Source organism: Poecile atricapillus, chromosome Z (assembly GCF_030490865.1).
Source record: "Poecile atricapillus isolate bPoeAtr1 chromosome Z, bPoeAtr1.hap1, whole genome shotgun sequence".
In the NCBI taxonomy this organism is placed as follows: Eukaryota; Metazoa; Chordata; class Aves; order Passeriformes; family Paridae; genus Poecile; species Poecile atricapillus.
Genome location: NC_081289.1, coordinates 39,269,476 through 39,285,631, shown reverse-complemented (window position 1 = coordinate 39,285,631; position 16,156 = coordinate 39,269,476). Strand labels below are relative to the sequence as shown.

The following is a 16,156-nucleotide window of genomic DNA, read 5'->3' as shown; positions in this document are numbered from 1 at the left end:
CTGATAATTATCACAGGAGTCAAGGAGAGTCTTTTTAATAACTAATGCCAAACTCAGTGTAAAATGCACTGCAAATCATTCTCATGGCTACCAGCTTGTAGCTTTTTAAGGGCCAAGAACTATTTTTTTCATGTTAAACTCCTGTAATGGAAGGTTTGGGTTTTCTTCAGATATGCAGTGAACATGAAACCAGATCTGTCCTTACATTCCTGGTTCAGAACCAGCTTTGCCAAATTCAGAACACAAAACATCACCACAGTACGTGAACAAAAGAGTATGTGTGACGGACATGAAGTTATAGTGCTATAAATTTTCTCTTGACAAATACTTTACAGTTGGTTTACGGACTGGGAATGTGCACTGAATTCTAAGGAAAATGTTGCATGTCAGTTTAAGTTTTGACATTACTCTGTATTAGGCATCAATGCTGAAATCCAGGCCTATATCACACAGCTATTAACAACAGACAAGAAAAGCCTCAGAAGAAATCCCAAAAACATAGCCATTCTCTGTCAAAGAGAGAGCAGGCAGCCATCATTTCAGGTAGAAAAACAAACTGAGCTCACTTGTTTATCCTGCATCTTGTTTGTTCCAAAGCAATTAACTGAATGAAGAAATCACTTGCCTGTCCACGATCGGAGCAGACTTAAGGCTTGCCAACTGCCGTCTTCTGGAATTAATTCAGTCGATACTGTCACATGCTTTAAGCACATCCTAAAATCTTGGCCAGGCATAACTAAATGTTAGGTTTGTTTTGTTTTTCCCCAACAGGAAACACTGCAGTTAAACTATTAATGTATTTCCTGTAATAATTCAGTATAGTTTCCCTAATATATATTTCCTGATATAGTGACTCAGTACAGATTCCCTTTGTGAGGAAAAAGGAAAAACAAAGAAAATCAAAATAGCATCATTAGTGGCCCCAGGAATCTCCAAAACACTTCAACACTTCAATTTTTGATGGCAATGCTCTTCCTCTCCATGGCTTTCACATTAGGAAACAATTCACATTTCTGATCAATAAGCAAAATGTTTGGCTTTGTTTCACAATAAACTGTTAAACAACACATTACACATCTTGTTCATGAAAATGCATTCACCATATATAGGACAAATTCACCCATCTCTACAGGGAGAACTTACAGCTACAGCTCTTGTACATGAAAAGCAGGACACAAAGATGAGTGTTATTTCAGAATTAAGGATTAATTTCTGTTGAAAAAATGTCATACCAAAATTTACAGTAACTCAATTACAACACCGCTGTATGCTTATACCGATCTATATAATTAAGTACAAATTATTAACCTATTAAAAAGCAGCAAGGAATAGCAACTAGCTTTCAGTAACTAATGCAAACGCTCCTGAAATATAAAATTAGGTGCTACCATAAGTATTGATGACACTGGCCATGCCCTTGGAATCTTATCCTCTTTTTTTTTTAAAGCCTGATAAAATGCATCCCCTAGAAAGCAGCTCATTCAATATACTTATCATTCTAATATACTGCAGATCAAATTGATAGATCAACTGTAAAAACTGAAAAACATTTTTCACTTTGAGACTTTACATTCTGTTGTGCTGGAATTTAACTGCAAAAGGCCAAATAGTGAAGGTCTTTGCAGATATTCAGTGAACAGTACCAAATTCTACAAACTTTTTACTTAAAGAAATTTTGGAAGAAAAACTATAGCAGACCAATATGTGCCAACTCCCACCTTAATCCATTATTTTAAAGGTCTTTTCTACTGTTCTATGATTTTAATTCTATCACCTTGGGTTTACATCCAACAAAGCAACTATTACTAACACGACTGAAGAGTTTTCTTCCGTGTAGACTTTGCCTCAGTTTGCAAAATCGTCATGTTTTCTTACTGAAGTCAAAATTTTATTTTTTTTCTGTAGCCTTCAGGTGTAGGATATAAGCCTTCTTCTCTGAAAACACTCTTCCAAGTCTGCTCTGCAAACACTATTATCAATATATTGAGGATTTCCTCTCGTACTCATTACTGCAAACATTCAAATTACTACACAGTTGCACTTCTACCATAGATCCACTGAGTGGAAAAAAAAAAAAATCCAACAGAAAAGAGAAGGAAAAAGGGACCATTAAATGATTATGTATGCTTAAATTTTCAGCCATACAAACCACAAAAACAATCCTCAACCTTCATTAAAAATTACCTAAGCTCTCCTTTGCACTGTATGTTGCAGTCACAAACAAAAATACAATTCCCTCTTTTCTAGAAACTCTGTTATTTGAGCACTAATTGTTCTTTAATTTACTTCTTTTTATTTTCTAAGGTAAGAGAGCATTTGTATCTTCACAGTTTACAGTCAAGGGTGAGCCACAGAAGACATAAACTTGGATTTCCAGAACTTCCTGCTAGCACTATAGGCTCCTGATCCCTCTTCACTCTCAGTGTCCCTCCAAGCCTGACCAAATGAGTTCATCATGGCATAATCCCTACACCATTCCTAGCTCTCACTGCATAATGACATTCTGCATCTTCTGCTTAAATGCTGGTTTCATGGTTTTATGCTTCCCATTAGTCAATAATCCTCACAAGAAGCAGAGATGTATGAACTTAACTTGAACTGATCCTCTATTCCTTTCAAAAAATAAGATAAACAAAAAAACCAAGTCAGATTAATAATAAAACAGGCTGTAATGCTTCAAAGATGAAAAATCACTGTGTGTGTTATCAACATGACCTGATGTAAATGATTGCCAAATCTTGTCTTATTTAATATATCCCCTTACTACAGCTAAAGGGAAAACTGCATCCCTGTAAGACATGACTTTCTTAAAATGTCTTATAAAATATTATAAAGAATTAATGTTTTGACAAACAGGGATAACTTTATTCAGCCCTGAAGTCACCGAAGAGAAAGCAGTTCACAGAAAATAACATGTCTTAAGTTATGTAACTCCTTCAGGTTTCCCCCATATTTAGTGAGATAAAATTTATAAAGAATGGAACACTACTCCTGTTATCAAACATGATTAATTACTGTACACCAATTTTGTAATACAAACGCAGATCTAGTAAGATTGATCCTAAAAAACCAAAATATTCATACAGTTCACAAAACTCTACTCAAACTTACAGCCAGAAGCTGAATTAACATGTAAAAGCAAGAGCACTGAATTAAGTAATGAAATCTAGGATGCAGCCTTCTTCATTAAAATCTTCAAGGACAAATTGGGAAATCAAACTAAAAAAAAAGAAACTAAAATTTTATTGACTATCATGACTACAGATTACAACCACCTGTGAATTAGTTTATAAATGTATGTGTGTTTGTGCATGCACATACATCTATATACACACACAAAATATTTGCATCCACATTTGTATATATATATGGATAAGAACACCTGAAGTCTGAAAGCACTAGGATCCCAAACATCCTCCCTCCTGTCTCACACTCACATTTCACCCCATTTTGGCATTTCTTCAGTGCATACAGTTGTCACACTGTACTTGTCTGAACAGTAGAACTGCAATGAAAAATTTAGGTCACACATTTTCCTTTAGCATCCACTTTTTCAAAGGCTTTCCCAACCACAGACAAGTCTTGGGTTTCTGGAGGCAACATATTACTCACAGTGTGATTAGGAAACTGTAACAATTACCTTGTTATTTTAAAATTGCTTTGCCAGTAAACAAGCAAAATAGGAGTTGCAAAGATTGTTCATTATACTTACCAACACACACCTCCTGATCCCTATTTGCAAGGAGCACACAAACAGCAGCAGTACAAAACAGGATTTTAATATTTCTTCACATTTTAGAAAATTAGCACTTCATATTTGAAGAAAGCAGGTATAATTTCAAAGAGGAATGCCTTCATCTCACAAATCTGTCAGGACTGCATTGCCAGAGAGGTTGCTCTAATGAAATACAAACCCAATATAAACTACATCTGCACTTCTCTAGAGACTAATGGGTACATTTCTGCTACCAAACACTAAATTTAAACGTCTTTCAATTGTTGAGAATATAAAGTCATTGAAATTTTGCAGAGTTTTCATTTCAGTAAGTGAGGCAAGCTATCACACTTTCAAAGAAAAACTGCTAACACAGCTACTAAAGTAGTATTCACAGTAGATAGGTACCTATAACTATCACTGCATTTCAAGCCATAGCAAAATGGTAAATTTTAATACAAAAGCATTGGAAAGGGCAGTCAGTGACAGTGCAAGATGCCGAATGCAACTCAATGCAGCTGAAGAGTGAAGAAACAAGAACCAATTCTGAGCTTTTAATGATAGTTTTAAGAGACACTCATTGCTGTCACAGCTCCTGGATGGAGGTGCAGATTGTACCTACTTGCAGTAGCTCTTTCAAGAATGTCATAACCTAGTCATTAGGGAAGTAATTTTGAAAAGATCAAAAGATCAAAGCTCCCATCTCACAAAAAGATTAAGGAAATGGCAATTGGAGCAAGAAGTTTAAGTAGATAAACTTGCAGTTCATAAAAACCCAGCATCTTCCATCCTTAAAACAATCAATGTCAGTCAAAAGAAACACACATGCAACCCGAAATATCTTTGCCAGTTTTAAAGTTTGGCTGGTTATATTGTGACAAACCAAGACAATGAAAATATATTCTTTGCTTCAGTTCGTAATGGCTAATCTTTTCCCACAATGTAACTTTCCCTGTTATTAAATATCTATTTTCATATTTAATTCTCCCAGTTCATTTTTTTCTGCTATCAAAGCACCAACTTAAAAAATACAATGACTAACCAAGGAGACCTTGTACCTACCTGCAATGCATCAAACCAGTTCTGTTGACCATTCACAGGTCACTGCACTATTAGTTTCACATGCCTGTTTTGGAGACAAATGACAACCCCAGCCATTTGTTTTCCAAGCTGCACAGGCATATCACCTAGGCAATCAGGAAAATAAATATGTCCTGCTATCAAGAGTCTCAATTCTCAAATTTGAAACTATATGCAAAGTCTCTAATACAGACAACAATAAAATTCACTGGCCAAAGGATTAAGATGCCTAAGGTGCTTAAATCAATTTAACATAGACTATTAAATGAAGAGATAATGAGTTATACAGCAAAGCTGATGTTCAATACCTACACTGAAATCCTACCCTGTTTGATTTCTACCCTAGAAAAAAAAAAGTTTATGTCATTTATTATATGTCTTTTACTATATACACTTTTGGTTTTAAACCATGAAAATATGAAGCAACATCATTGTTAAATAAAATTACTTGATTTTCCATTGTAAGGGGAAGAAGGTAAGGCTGGAAAACCAGAACTTACCTCTTTAGAAACAGGATAGATTCTTTCAGCAGGAAGGGTACTACAACAATCATCTAGTCCAACTGCTTGACCACAGCTCAACCAACAGTTAAATCATGGTTTTAAGGGCATTGCCCAAATTCCTCTTAAACACTGACAGGCTTGGGACATTGACCACTTCCCTAGGAAGTCTGCTCCAGTATGTGACCACCCTCTCAGTAAAGAAATGTTTCCTAGCGTCCAGCCTAAACCTCGACACAGCTTTGAACCCTTCCCACATCTTGTTACTGGATACCAGGACATCAGCACCTCCCTCTCCACTTTTCCTCCTCAGGAAGCTGTAGAAAGACAAAACTCCATCCCAACTGAGTTATTTATAATTTTTTTAATAATTTTGCAGATCAAGGGAAGAATGTTCAAGGTGCAATTCAGATGTGTTTTGCATCAATTACATCCTAAAATTCAAATGAAAATCTCACAGTAGGTATCAGATCCAGAATTGCAAATGCAAGGAAATTTATTTCCCAAATGGGATCAGAAACCAGGAAAACAAATAAGGTTCTTCTCCAAACCATATCTGGATTAAACTTAGAAGACTGAAAAATTCCTGTCACAAAAAAGACCTCTGTAAACACTTTTGATGACACTGATAAAAAATATCAAAGCTATCTCTTTCAACTTTTAACAATTATCCTGTGAAAACAGAGATACTCCTGAAACCAATTATTAAACATAATTGCCATTCATATTAGTAAGATTACCAACTGCCAATAAAGACTATTGCTCACTTGAAAAGTTCAGAGGATTTTTAAATACTATGTAAAAATAAGGACTATTGAAGACATCTCCTTTGATATTGTCTAACTAAAGAAAATTCATACCCAGACATTTGTATACTTCAAAAACATTTTTACATTTTCCTGTAAAAACTTTTAAATCTACTTTAACAAAAACATTAAAGGTCTGCTATTGCACAGGCCTTATATAAAATATTAATTACTACATATTTGACTGTCCTCAATCTTACAGCACACAGCATATAAAAGCCTAATATATTTTGTGGAGGTTCAGGGTGCTGCTGGGGATGGTTAACCTCTCGCTCAGCGCTGCAGCAGGCACCAACACGTTCTCCTCGCAGAATTGTTGGGAGCTCAGCCTGTGCTTGGCTTAATGGCAACAACACGTACCCAGCGCTTCACAGCACCGTGCCACAGCACCGTGCCACAGCCCCCTCTTTCAGCTCCACTAAATTTCATCTTCTCCAATGCAATTCTCTCTGCCATTAACTGAGTTTCAGCATTTGATTTCTGCTGCACTAAAATCCCAGGTACTATCAGATCCCTAATACTGGAATAGCCTTGAGCTTTTGTCACAGCATGCATTTTACTGGGGTGAAAGACATTGCCAAAGATGAATTATTTCTCTCAGGATAAGGATTAAACAGCTAAAAATAAGTTTACTGTTATGTATCTACTATATCTTTAGTACTGTAAAAATTATCCAACCCAAATGCACAATCTTCAGGGATACCCTTTTATGAAGACTAGGCAAAGTAGAAAAACGTAATTCTTTATGCTATACATTAATGAAAATGTAAGCACTTTAAACTATACTTATTTAAAACTACACTTATTTCAGAAACAAGCCTAGATCATACTGCATGTCACATTTCATGCATATTAATGAACTCCACCACATTATTCTGCAGTGGGCTAAGAGACTGTTCTCTGTTTACAGCGTTTTGCTGGAATATATCAAAGACCCAACCTAAGTTTCACCTAGAAACACTAAGAAACTACAAAAGGCTGTCTGTAACAAGAAAGAACTGAATTATCACACTACTGTAATAATTAACCTACTGGTAAGAGGACCAAAACCACAGCAACATCACAGATTTTTCAACTTAAAAGCAGCAGGGGGAATAACAACTCACCAGTATAATACATAATTAGATAATTTGATTTTTTAAGCTTCAAGCCACCACTTCAGCCAGGAAATCTGTGAAGCAAATCACAAATCACAAGAAATTGTATTTCATGTGATTAGATGGCATTCTATTTTTAACACTTCTGATTAACAGATGGAAGTGGCGTTTTTCCTTCAAAACTGCTTCAGTCATCATGAAGTACCAACAAATATGTTAATTAAACAAATTAGTAGAACAAGAAAAACCCAAAAAATGTGTGAATTCATGTTGATTCTCTACAGCTATTTCTACAGCATCTGACAAAGTTACCATTTAGTTATATCAACATATACACATGTATACCACTATAGGGGAAAAAAAATATGTACCAGGTCATCGCTACAACTTGACTCCTTTTGATCATGTTGATGATCATGTTCACCAATCTGAATTTATCCTACTAAGTCCTTGCCCATTACCCCAACTGAATATTTTGTTCAGCAGAATAAATTATTTCTGACGTGTGAAATATTCTCATGTGTCAGCCCTTGCATCAGGGAAAAGACTCTTCGCAAGTAAGAGCACACAAAAGCAAGATTGGACATAGTTCCCCTATTAGCTCTGCATATAAAATTACTGAATAGTCTTGCTTAGCATTTCTTTAAAATAAAATATTCCTTTGCAATTACTGATTATTCCTTTGCAATTACTGATTTATACTGGTAAAGTGTGTGCTTGTGTGTCGCCCTGAAAACTCAGCTTTTGAGCTTACTAACATAGTTTTCTAAGGACTTTCCCAGGACAGTAACTGTAAACATAGATATGTGTACATTCTTTCTGTTACACGTCTTGTGATGGACATCTCTCATGGCCAGGGCAGTGAGAAAGTGTTATCCTGACCATCCAATCCCTGGCTGTGGTCAGAAGCCTATAAATCCTGGGGGGAAAAATAAACCCTGCTCTTTCTTTTCACCACACCTCGACCTGTGTCCATGTGATCTATTCATCTTCAGCGGTAACACTTGTGAAAGAACAAGAGTGTGTAAAGGAATTGTATAACTATAAGAAATACACTAAGTAGACTGACAGCTGATAACTTGATATTCTGACTATTACTATATCCATATTTTATTTGCTTAACTAATTTACTCACAATTACAAAAAAAAATCAAACAGCCAAAACCCTGCAAAAATCCCCACGAGTTTTTTATACTGAATCAGTATGTTTATGTAAACCATGCTGACAGAAGTGAGGTCTAAAGAAAGACCTCTCTTCACTAAACCTGAAAGAAAGGTTTAGTAAAGAGAATTAAAAGGTAACACACTACCCCCATTGGGTGCTAAATACAGAGAGCATAAACCTTCTCTTTCCCGTTCTGGCTGAAGGAAACTGTCCTTCCCTAAGATGAGACACAAATGTGAATCACAGGATAAGCAGGAACCACCTCTGGAGAAATGAACAGTGCTGAAATAGCACTTGATAATGCGAAGAACTTGTTTCTTCCATCTTAAAGCTATTGGACATCACTTTTATAAGAGATTATTAAAATACTAAAAATGCGTAGAAGAAGCCTTTCCTCTTCTCTTACTCTTCTACCCCAATTGCAAGGCACTTTCATAGGAAGAGAACAATCACGTTCTGCCAATGATCACTGAGGCAGAGAAGGACAGGAAAATTTTACACAAACTTCTCTTACAGTATATTAAAGTCTCTACAGTGAAGAATATTAATCAAGGATATAGAATTTGTCTGAGTTCTGAACTTTTTTTGATTATAACTTAACATAAATTCACCAAATGAAGCAAAAATGCTGATTTACTCACAGGGTATTGATTGATATATTTACTTTGGACTAGGTACCAAACACCTTAAGAATAAAAGGACCTTGAAGATAACAGTTTTCTTGCATCGCTTATTTCGCATTCTGACTGCATCACATGATGTGCATGATAACATGATTCCTCATCTGACAGCAGTGCTGAAACCTATACAATATTCTACCCAAGTTGTGAGCTATTCCTCCCACCACCATCTTAATCAGTTTGAGGATAGATTTTCATCCTCAAAGCAAACCATTTAAGTGTTTTATCACTGTAAACAAACATGACAAATACTACATTCCATATGAACTACATAAAAAAAGAGAACATTGTCTGCCAGATTTCTCAATTAAAAATAGTTCTCACACTGTTACTATATTGGGCTGTGTCTAATTAGCTGATTTCCACTTCCAGTTACACCAAAGGAAATTCAACCTAAGTCCATTAACCAAATTATTTTAGTCACTGAAAGACAATCTGGCTGTATGCATGGGCACATACCTAATAGCATCTATTTCTGAAATGATAGGACAGATCATCTCTGTTTCATTTATGTCAGAGCCATGACAAAATCCTTTTCCCAGATGAATAAGTGACAGTGAGAAGGCTGTTTTCAATGGGAAGAGGAAGCGAAGAGCTGGCTTGTTTCCATGGAAACACTAGCAGCATCAGGCAGAACAGCTGTAGAGGAAGAGGCAGAAGTTAGGAAGGCAGAAATCTTGCTGATTTTACCTCACTGATATGTCAGTACCATCAGAGACCATCTACACTTAGGGTAGATCAAGCTAGTTGATTATACATCATGTGTCAAACTAGAATTTTCAATTAGGAAGGACTTTTAAAAGCCAGCATGCCAGAGTAAATTAATAAGAATTATAATGTGATTCAGTCAGCTCTTGTATACATGAAGCTACAGAGTCTATGAATATCTTTAATGGCAATGCATTATGACTTTTGTCATTAAGAACACATCTTGATGTGTCTTTTCTAGACTAGCTCCCATAGTATAAATGCTTCAAGCAGAATGACTGTTTTTCACCAGTTTAATGTAACTGACTATTTCTCCACATGTAAATAAATTCAGTGCTTTGATTACCAACAAAAGGAATACCCTCTTTGAAGCATCAACCTTAACCATTTTCTTTGTGCCATTTTCAGACAGATGACTGCCTAACTAATAATTGAATGGTAAAATCTAAAATATACCTGCTTTCCTCGTTGAATAAAAGACAGAGTAAAGATTTCCATTTATGTATTAAAGGGTTTCCTATCAGTTAAGAAAGCAAACCTTTGCTATTCACTATTAATCTACAAACATACATTCTGAGATTAATGTACCTCACCACTCCATTCACAGTATTTCAGATGACTGCAGCAGTGTTGTTTCCACCAAAAATAAAACCTGTCTTGCATCAGAACAGGCAAAGCCCTAAAAATATAACTCACTTCAGTCATTCACCATAGTACATGACAGGCTTCCTAAATCAAGGCTTTCTTGACAGGTATCAAAACAGGTATCTAGGCACCTGGAGAAAACATAAGCAAATCACCAAATAAAGACATAAGTTATCTTTGATAAGAATGTTCTTCAACATAAATTTCTGTATCTTTAGCCTCTCGAGGGAATCTGTAAAATCATATTTTTCCCCTCTCTCATCCCACTCATTTCAGCTGATTCTTCACATCACCTAATGTTCAAAGCTGGTGCAGATGCAATGGGTCACTGAAAGGAATCTCTGACAATTTAACATCATATAAAAGCAGTAAAGGGGAACTTTATTACCCTCCAAAAATACTACCCACTGCTCAAATACAGCTCCCCATGTCATTATGAAGCACCACCAGTATTTTTAAGAATACTTGCAAGATGTATCTTGATACTTAGACTGCAAGGCTTTTGTGGGTCTATTTGCACTGCAGTGCATATATACTTACACCAAACTTGACAAATACTTGCTAATTAGGATTTCTATTTCCCTGTAAATCAAGTAATTATGATATTTCCTAGAGATAAAAACCATAGCAAGGGGGCTGTGTAAATTGCCTTCAGCTGCTGCAAACAGCAGTGAGGGCTCAAGTGCCCTGGGCCATGCTGACCCCTGCACTGCTTAACTACCTCACATGGCAGATGCTGTCCCCTTACCCATGAACAGATTTACAGTCTTCTCAAAACATTAACGATATATAGCTATGGATCTGGTGAATTTCAGGGCTGTTTTTGCATTCCTGCACTCAGTACAGGAGTAATCCATAATCCCTAGGAAAAATCAATTACAAATACTAATTACTTCTTTAAACAGCATCATTTTTCAACTATTATTCAAAAGTAAAAATGCTTTAGAGGTAATTACTTTGAAATATGATATCTGAGATGAGCACTGGCATTCCAGTTCCTGCTGGACATCTGCAGACACTTTTTGAACTCAGCACTTAATATTGCCTCTTGCGCTTTCTTACGAACCGCTTAGGTGGTTTTTTTTTACTAAATTTCACTTAGATGTTGCTTTTTGGGTTTTTTTTTTCCACTGAAGCAAACAAGTACCTGGCACTTAGAAGCCACTGGACACCAAAATAACTTACAGATATTAACCAACAAAACAGTGCACACATTTCAGTCAGGTAAGAATTAGGTGTCTGTTTCAGAGACATTTAAACCAACGCACAAAGATTCAGTCACCCAGCACTCCTCCTCCTATGACAGCACCTTATGCCAGTAGATTTCCATATCTACATAACAGCATTGTGTCAAACAGCCTTTTGTGAATGATCATTCTATTACGAGTGGAGTGAAAGGAGTACGGCTGCACTCTTTAATTTCATTTCACGGTCTATGAAATCCAAAACGATCATATGAAGACAGAAATAACATTCAGACCTAACTCCTGAACTCGAGAAGCAAAGGAAAGTGTTGCAGGTTTCAAAGCAATCATATATACATGGATTACATTTCATATTTACAAGCCCCGTGTTTAGTAGATGTCGCTATCTGACTCCCAGATTGCACGCACTAAAAGTTGAATTTTTTTAGAATCTCAACTAAAGTAAACCTTCTTGTCAACAAACTAGTTCCACTATTTATATAACATCACTGGATGGTCTTGCTAGAATAATCTTGTGCGTGCACTATCCCCGAAGAGGTTACCATGGCAACTTATATTTGAATTTCTATAAATTTCTATTTTTAGAGATCACACTTTTGAATAAAGAAAATCACAAATATTAAGTACCATTTCATTAACAGAAAATATCCCATTTTTATCAACATCACAATTCCCAAAAAAGACACTAGTGAACCTAAATCAGTAATGCTAAAAGAAAATAATTACCACAGTTCTTAGGGAAGTTTGCCACTGAGCAGCCCCACCATAATCTAAGTGATGTATGAGTCAGTAACTAACACTGTGAGGCAAAGATTGATGTTCACAGAATTTTGTCTTGATTTCCGTAAGCCCAGGACTTCACTCAAATGTTTTTAGAGTTAGTCATCATCTCAGCTGACATAAAACAAGAGTGTATTTGCCAGAATACTCAGAAAATAAGGGCTCTTGTTTCAGGTGTGGAAAAACATAATGTCTCAGTTCCAAATGAAGGTTACCATCACCTTAAATTACTGTGTTTGAGAGTGCTTACTAAGTGCATGCGAGTCCTTAAATACAAATTCACTTTAATGCTTTAAAACTCACCAGAAATTCTCAAAATTGTCTCCCTACCTGCAAGATCAAGTACAGATCTTCAGAAATTGAAAATACAGATTTAGACGCGGTTGTTACGGTTCTGACACTGCCTTACTCTGGCTGCCCGGGTTTGAAATCAGAATAAAATTTTTAGAAGCAGTTAAGAAAGGTAAATATCTTCTAAGAGATTTATATTGCTGTGTTGCAATTTCCTACTATAGTGTTAATTACAGTATTCATTTTGCAAACTTGAAATATCTTCACACAAGTCACTAATGGTTCAGGATGACCTAGAACAGATGGAAAATTTGGAAATCAAGTACCTACAGGTTCTGTCAAAGACGGGGCTAAAAACCCAACTGCAACTCCAGGGCACAACGGCACGCCTACCTTCCTATTTCTCCTGGTATCTTCCATTTAACATTTACTCCATACTTCTCTCAGTTCTCCAGCAAAGTTGAGCAGGAAGATTCTCTGTCATAAAAGCTGCAGTTTTGACACTGTCAGCGACTTTCCTCAAGACAGTAGGTGAAAGAAAACCTGCAGGGCAATCACCACATACAGCAGAGTCTGTCAGGTAACTGACAGAGAAATTTTCTTTGGGATTCAGACAGCTGAGGTGCGAGATGTGGATGTGTCACTGATGAGCAAAGAGACACTTCTGGTAGCTTTTCTTCAGAACCCATTCTTTATTAAAAACATATATTAAGAATCAACTGGAGCCAGCTGTCGAGGGAAGACATACTGGTAGGCAACCTTCAAAAACATAAACAATGTTGGCACTCTGCAAGTGACAGTAATAACTGTGAGGACCTTTACTTTCTGTTTAACTTACCTCAGTAAGGTCATAGGGTGAGTGGGCAGAAACTGCAGCATGACACGGGGTACAATTCCATGAACTTCCTGAAGTCACTAAACCACACACTTATGTGCACATCTATGAGACTGCCAGCGGAGTAAGTGGAACTGATTAAGAGATTATACCCACCATAACCACACTTTCTGCAGAATGAGGTTTAGCTCTGAATGCTTTGTGGAAATCCTGATAAATACACTACAAAATACTTTTTGCCATTTTGTAATCAAACATTTCCTCTTATGAGTCCTTTGTCCTGTATTGCAGGGAGGATTTGCTGGTGGTTGCTTTTCTGGTTAAATGAGAGACACCACTGCATGTTTCTCCCAAAGGAATTACAACCATTTGTTCACCCCAAAGCCCTGAGTTAGAGAGCGAACCCGCATCACCACTGACAACTGCAATGAAAAGACAGAACTAAAATCCAGTCATCAAAGTGTAAAGTAGTGAGAATAAAAATCTAAAATCCCTAAAAATCCCTATCTAAGTCAGAGAAAGTCAGTATGACCACTTACTGTCCTGTCCCCAGACCCTCAGTCACTGAGGCAGTCAGGGTCACCCTGAGAAATCAATGGAGGAAGAGCCAGGGTGACCCCCTGTCACATTTACTTTGTGGAACCAGGATTACCACCAGCACAGACAGAGCAAAGCTCAGAAAGGACTGAGGTCACTCTCCTGTATCACTGTCACCACCTGAGCCTAAGCCCAAGACCCCAGGCCAGCTGCCCCGGCCCCAAAGGCACCTTCAGGCAGGCGCTCAGGGAGGATGAGGGTGCCTTGGGGCTGTTCCTGCTCACACCCACACACAAACAGGTCCACCCGTGAGTCACCCCCTCCACACCCCCACACGGGCCAGGGGTGACTATGGCTTCCTCGCAGGCTTCTCGGGGCACAGCTTCCACCTCACCCCCGTACACTCCCACGGGAAGGATGCCGGCACGGCGGGACCCCCGTGCTGCCTGACATTGCCTGCAGATGCGGAGGGGACAAGCATCGCCACCCCACGTGGACCGATGTCCCCCCTTGCAGTGGCCCACCACAGCATCGCTCCTGCAGGCACACCCCAAGCGGGGCGAGCTTCCCCGCGATGCCGGCTCCCGCTCGGGGGACCCCAGCAGCCCCTCGGCCTCCCCAGCCCCCGCTGGGAGCGCCGGCCGGCGGCGCTTACCCTGGCGGCACGGGAGGAGTAAGGGTCCTCGAAGAGCGCCCAGACCCGGGGCTGCAGCCGCCGCCAGCGCCCGCCCTTGCCCTCGGCGGCCGCCCCCACGTCCTCGATGCCCAGTCTCTTGGCGGCCAAGTCGTCGTCGTCGCCGTCGGGGGGCGGCTCGCCCGTCAGCAGGTCGGGTGCCTCGAAGATGTCGAGGGCCTCCTCGGCGTCGCGGTGCTGGCGGTAGGTCATCCAGCAGCAGGGCTCCACGTCGGTCTCGTCGATGCCCCAAAAGGCCAGCTCCTCCTCGAAGAGCGGCCCGCAGACGTCGGCGGGGCAGTGCAGCTTGCCGGTGCGGTAGTAGTTGAGTACATAGGCGAAGACCCCTGGGTGCCGGTCGAAGAAGAACTCGCTGGCGCCGCCGCTGCCCCGGGGGCTGCAGCCGCTGCCGGGCTCCGGGCAGCCGCCCGCCGGAGGCGGCGGCGGGTTGGGGGGCGGCGGCGGGTCCTCGCCGCCCGGGGACTCGCTCTGGGACTCGCAGGCGAGCAGAGCCAGGCGGGTCCCCGGCAGGGTCTTCAGGGTGCTGCGGTAGGTCTCGTGCCGCGTGCCCCCCACGTTGAGGATCACCCTCTCGTTGTCCTCGAGCTTCCCCATCGCTCCGGGTGGGACATGACTGGGGACAGCGCGGGAGGCGGCGGCGGGGATTGGGAGGGGGGCGCGCCGGTCGCTGGGCGGGGGGCAGCCGGTCTCCGGCAGGTCCGGGGGGGGACGAGCTTCTGCCTTAAACGCAAACAGAAGAAATCGAGGAGAAGCCCCACAGGCACCACCGTGGGAGGACCGTACCCCGCGGTCACGGCCTGTCCCAGACCCCTCCCAGGATCTCCGGCGGACCCGCGCTCCGGGGAGAGCCCTCCCGGCCCGGCCCGCCACCCACCGCCGGCCTGCTCCGCACGCTCCTCCGCGGAGGGCTGCGCCGCCTGCCCGCTCCGGGCACAGCTCCGGGCTGCCTCCCGCTTCCCCTGGAAGCAGGCGACCGAAATGGCACTGCTGCTGCTTCGACCGCGTATGGATCCGCCACCGTCCCCACCCCCTTCTCCCTCGCGGGGCTGTGTGAACCGAGCTGATGGAACAGAAAGTGTACGGTTAATTATTTAATGGGCATCTATCTTTTATTATCCTAACAGCTTAACGAGGGGGAAAAAAGAAGGCTTAAATATTTTTCTTCCCCACCCCCACTGTGGGAGGGAGGAAAGGGTTGCTTTTTGAGAAGAAATACCGTGCACCCCATAAGCGCAGGCAGCAGGCATACTCTGGGAAAAGCTGTCTGCGTGGAGCTCGGCTCGCTACTTTCTCAGACAAATCGCGAAGGCGAGCGCGCATCTCGGGGAAGGGCAGGTGGGATCAGCGCCGCCGCGGGTCCCCCCGCTCCCCTCCAGCCCCGCGCTCCCTGCCGCCGCCCCGCCGCTACCTTTGCCGGA

General features: G+C 40.5%; 1 protein-coding gene across 2 annotated transcripts in view; it reads right to left on the bottom strand.

Annotated features, from left to right (window-relative positions):
• Positions 1-15,418, bottom strand: part of LOC131572689 (potassium voltage-gated channel subfamily C member 2) — a 97,256-nt gene extending 81,838 nt beyond the window's left edge. For both annotated transcript variants that reach the window (XM_058825951.1, XM_058825952.1), the window contains exon 1: positions 14,700-15,418. In XM_058825951.1, coding sequence (XP_058681934.1) covers positions 14,700-15,332 — 633 coding nt within the window. In that variant the 5' untranslated portion in view covers positions 15,333-15,418. The remainder of the gene's footprint in view (positions 1-14,699) is intronic.
• Positions 15,419-16,156: the final 738 nt, after the last annotated feature.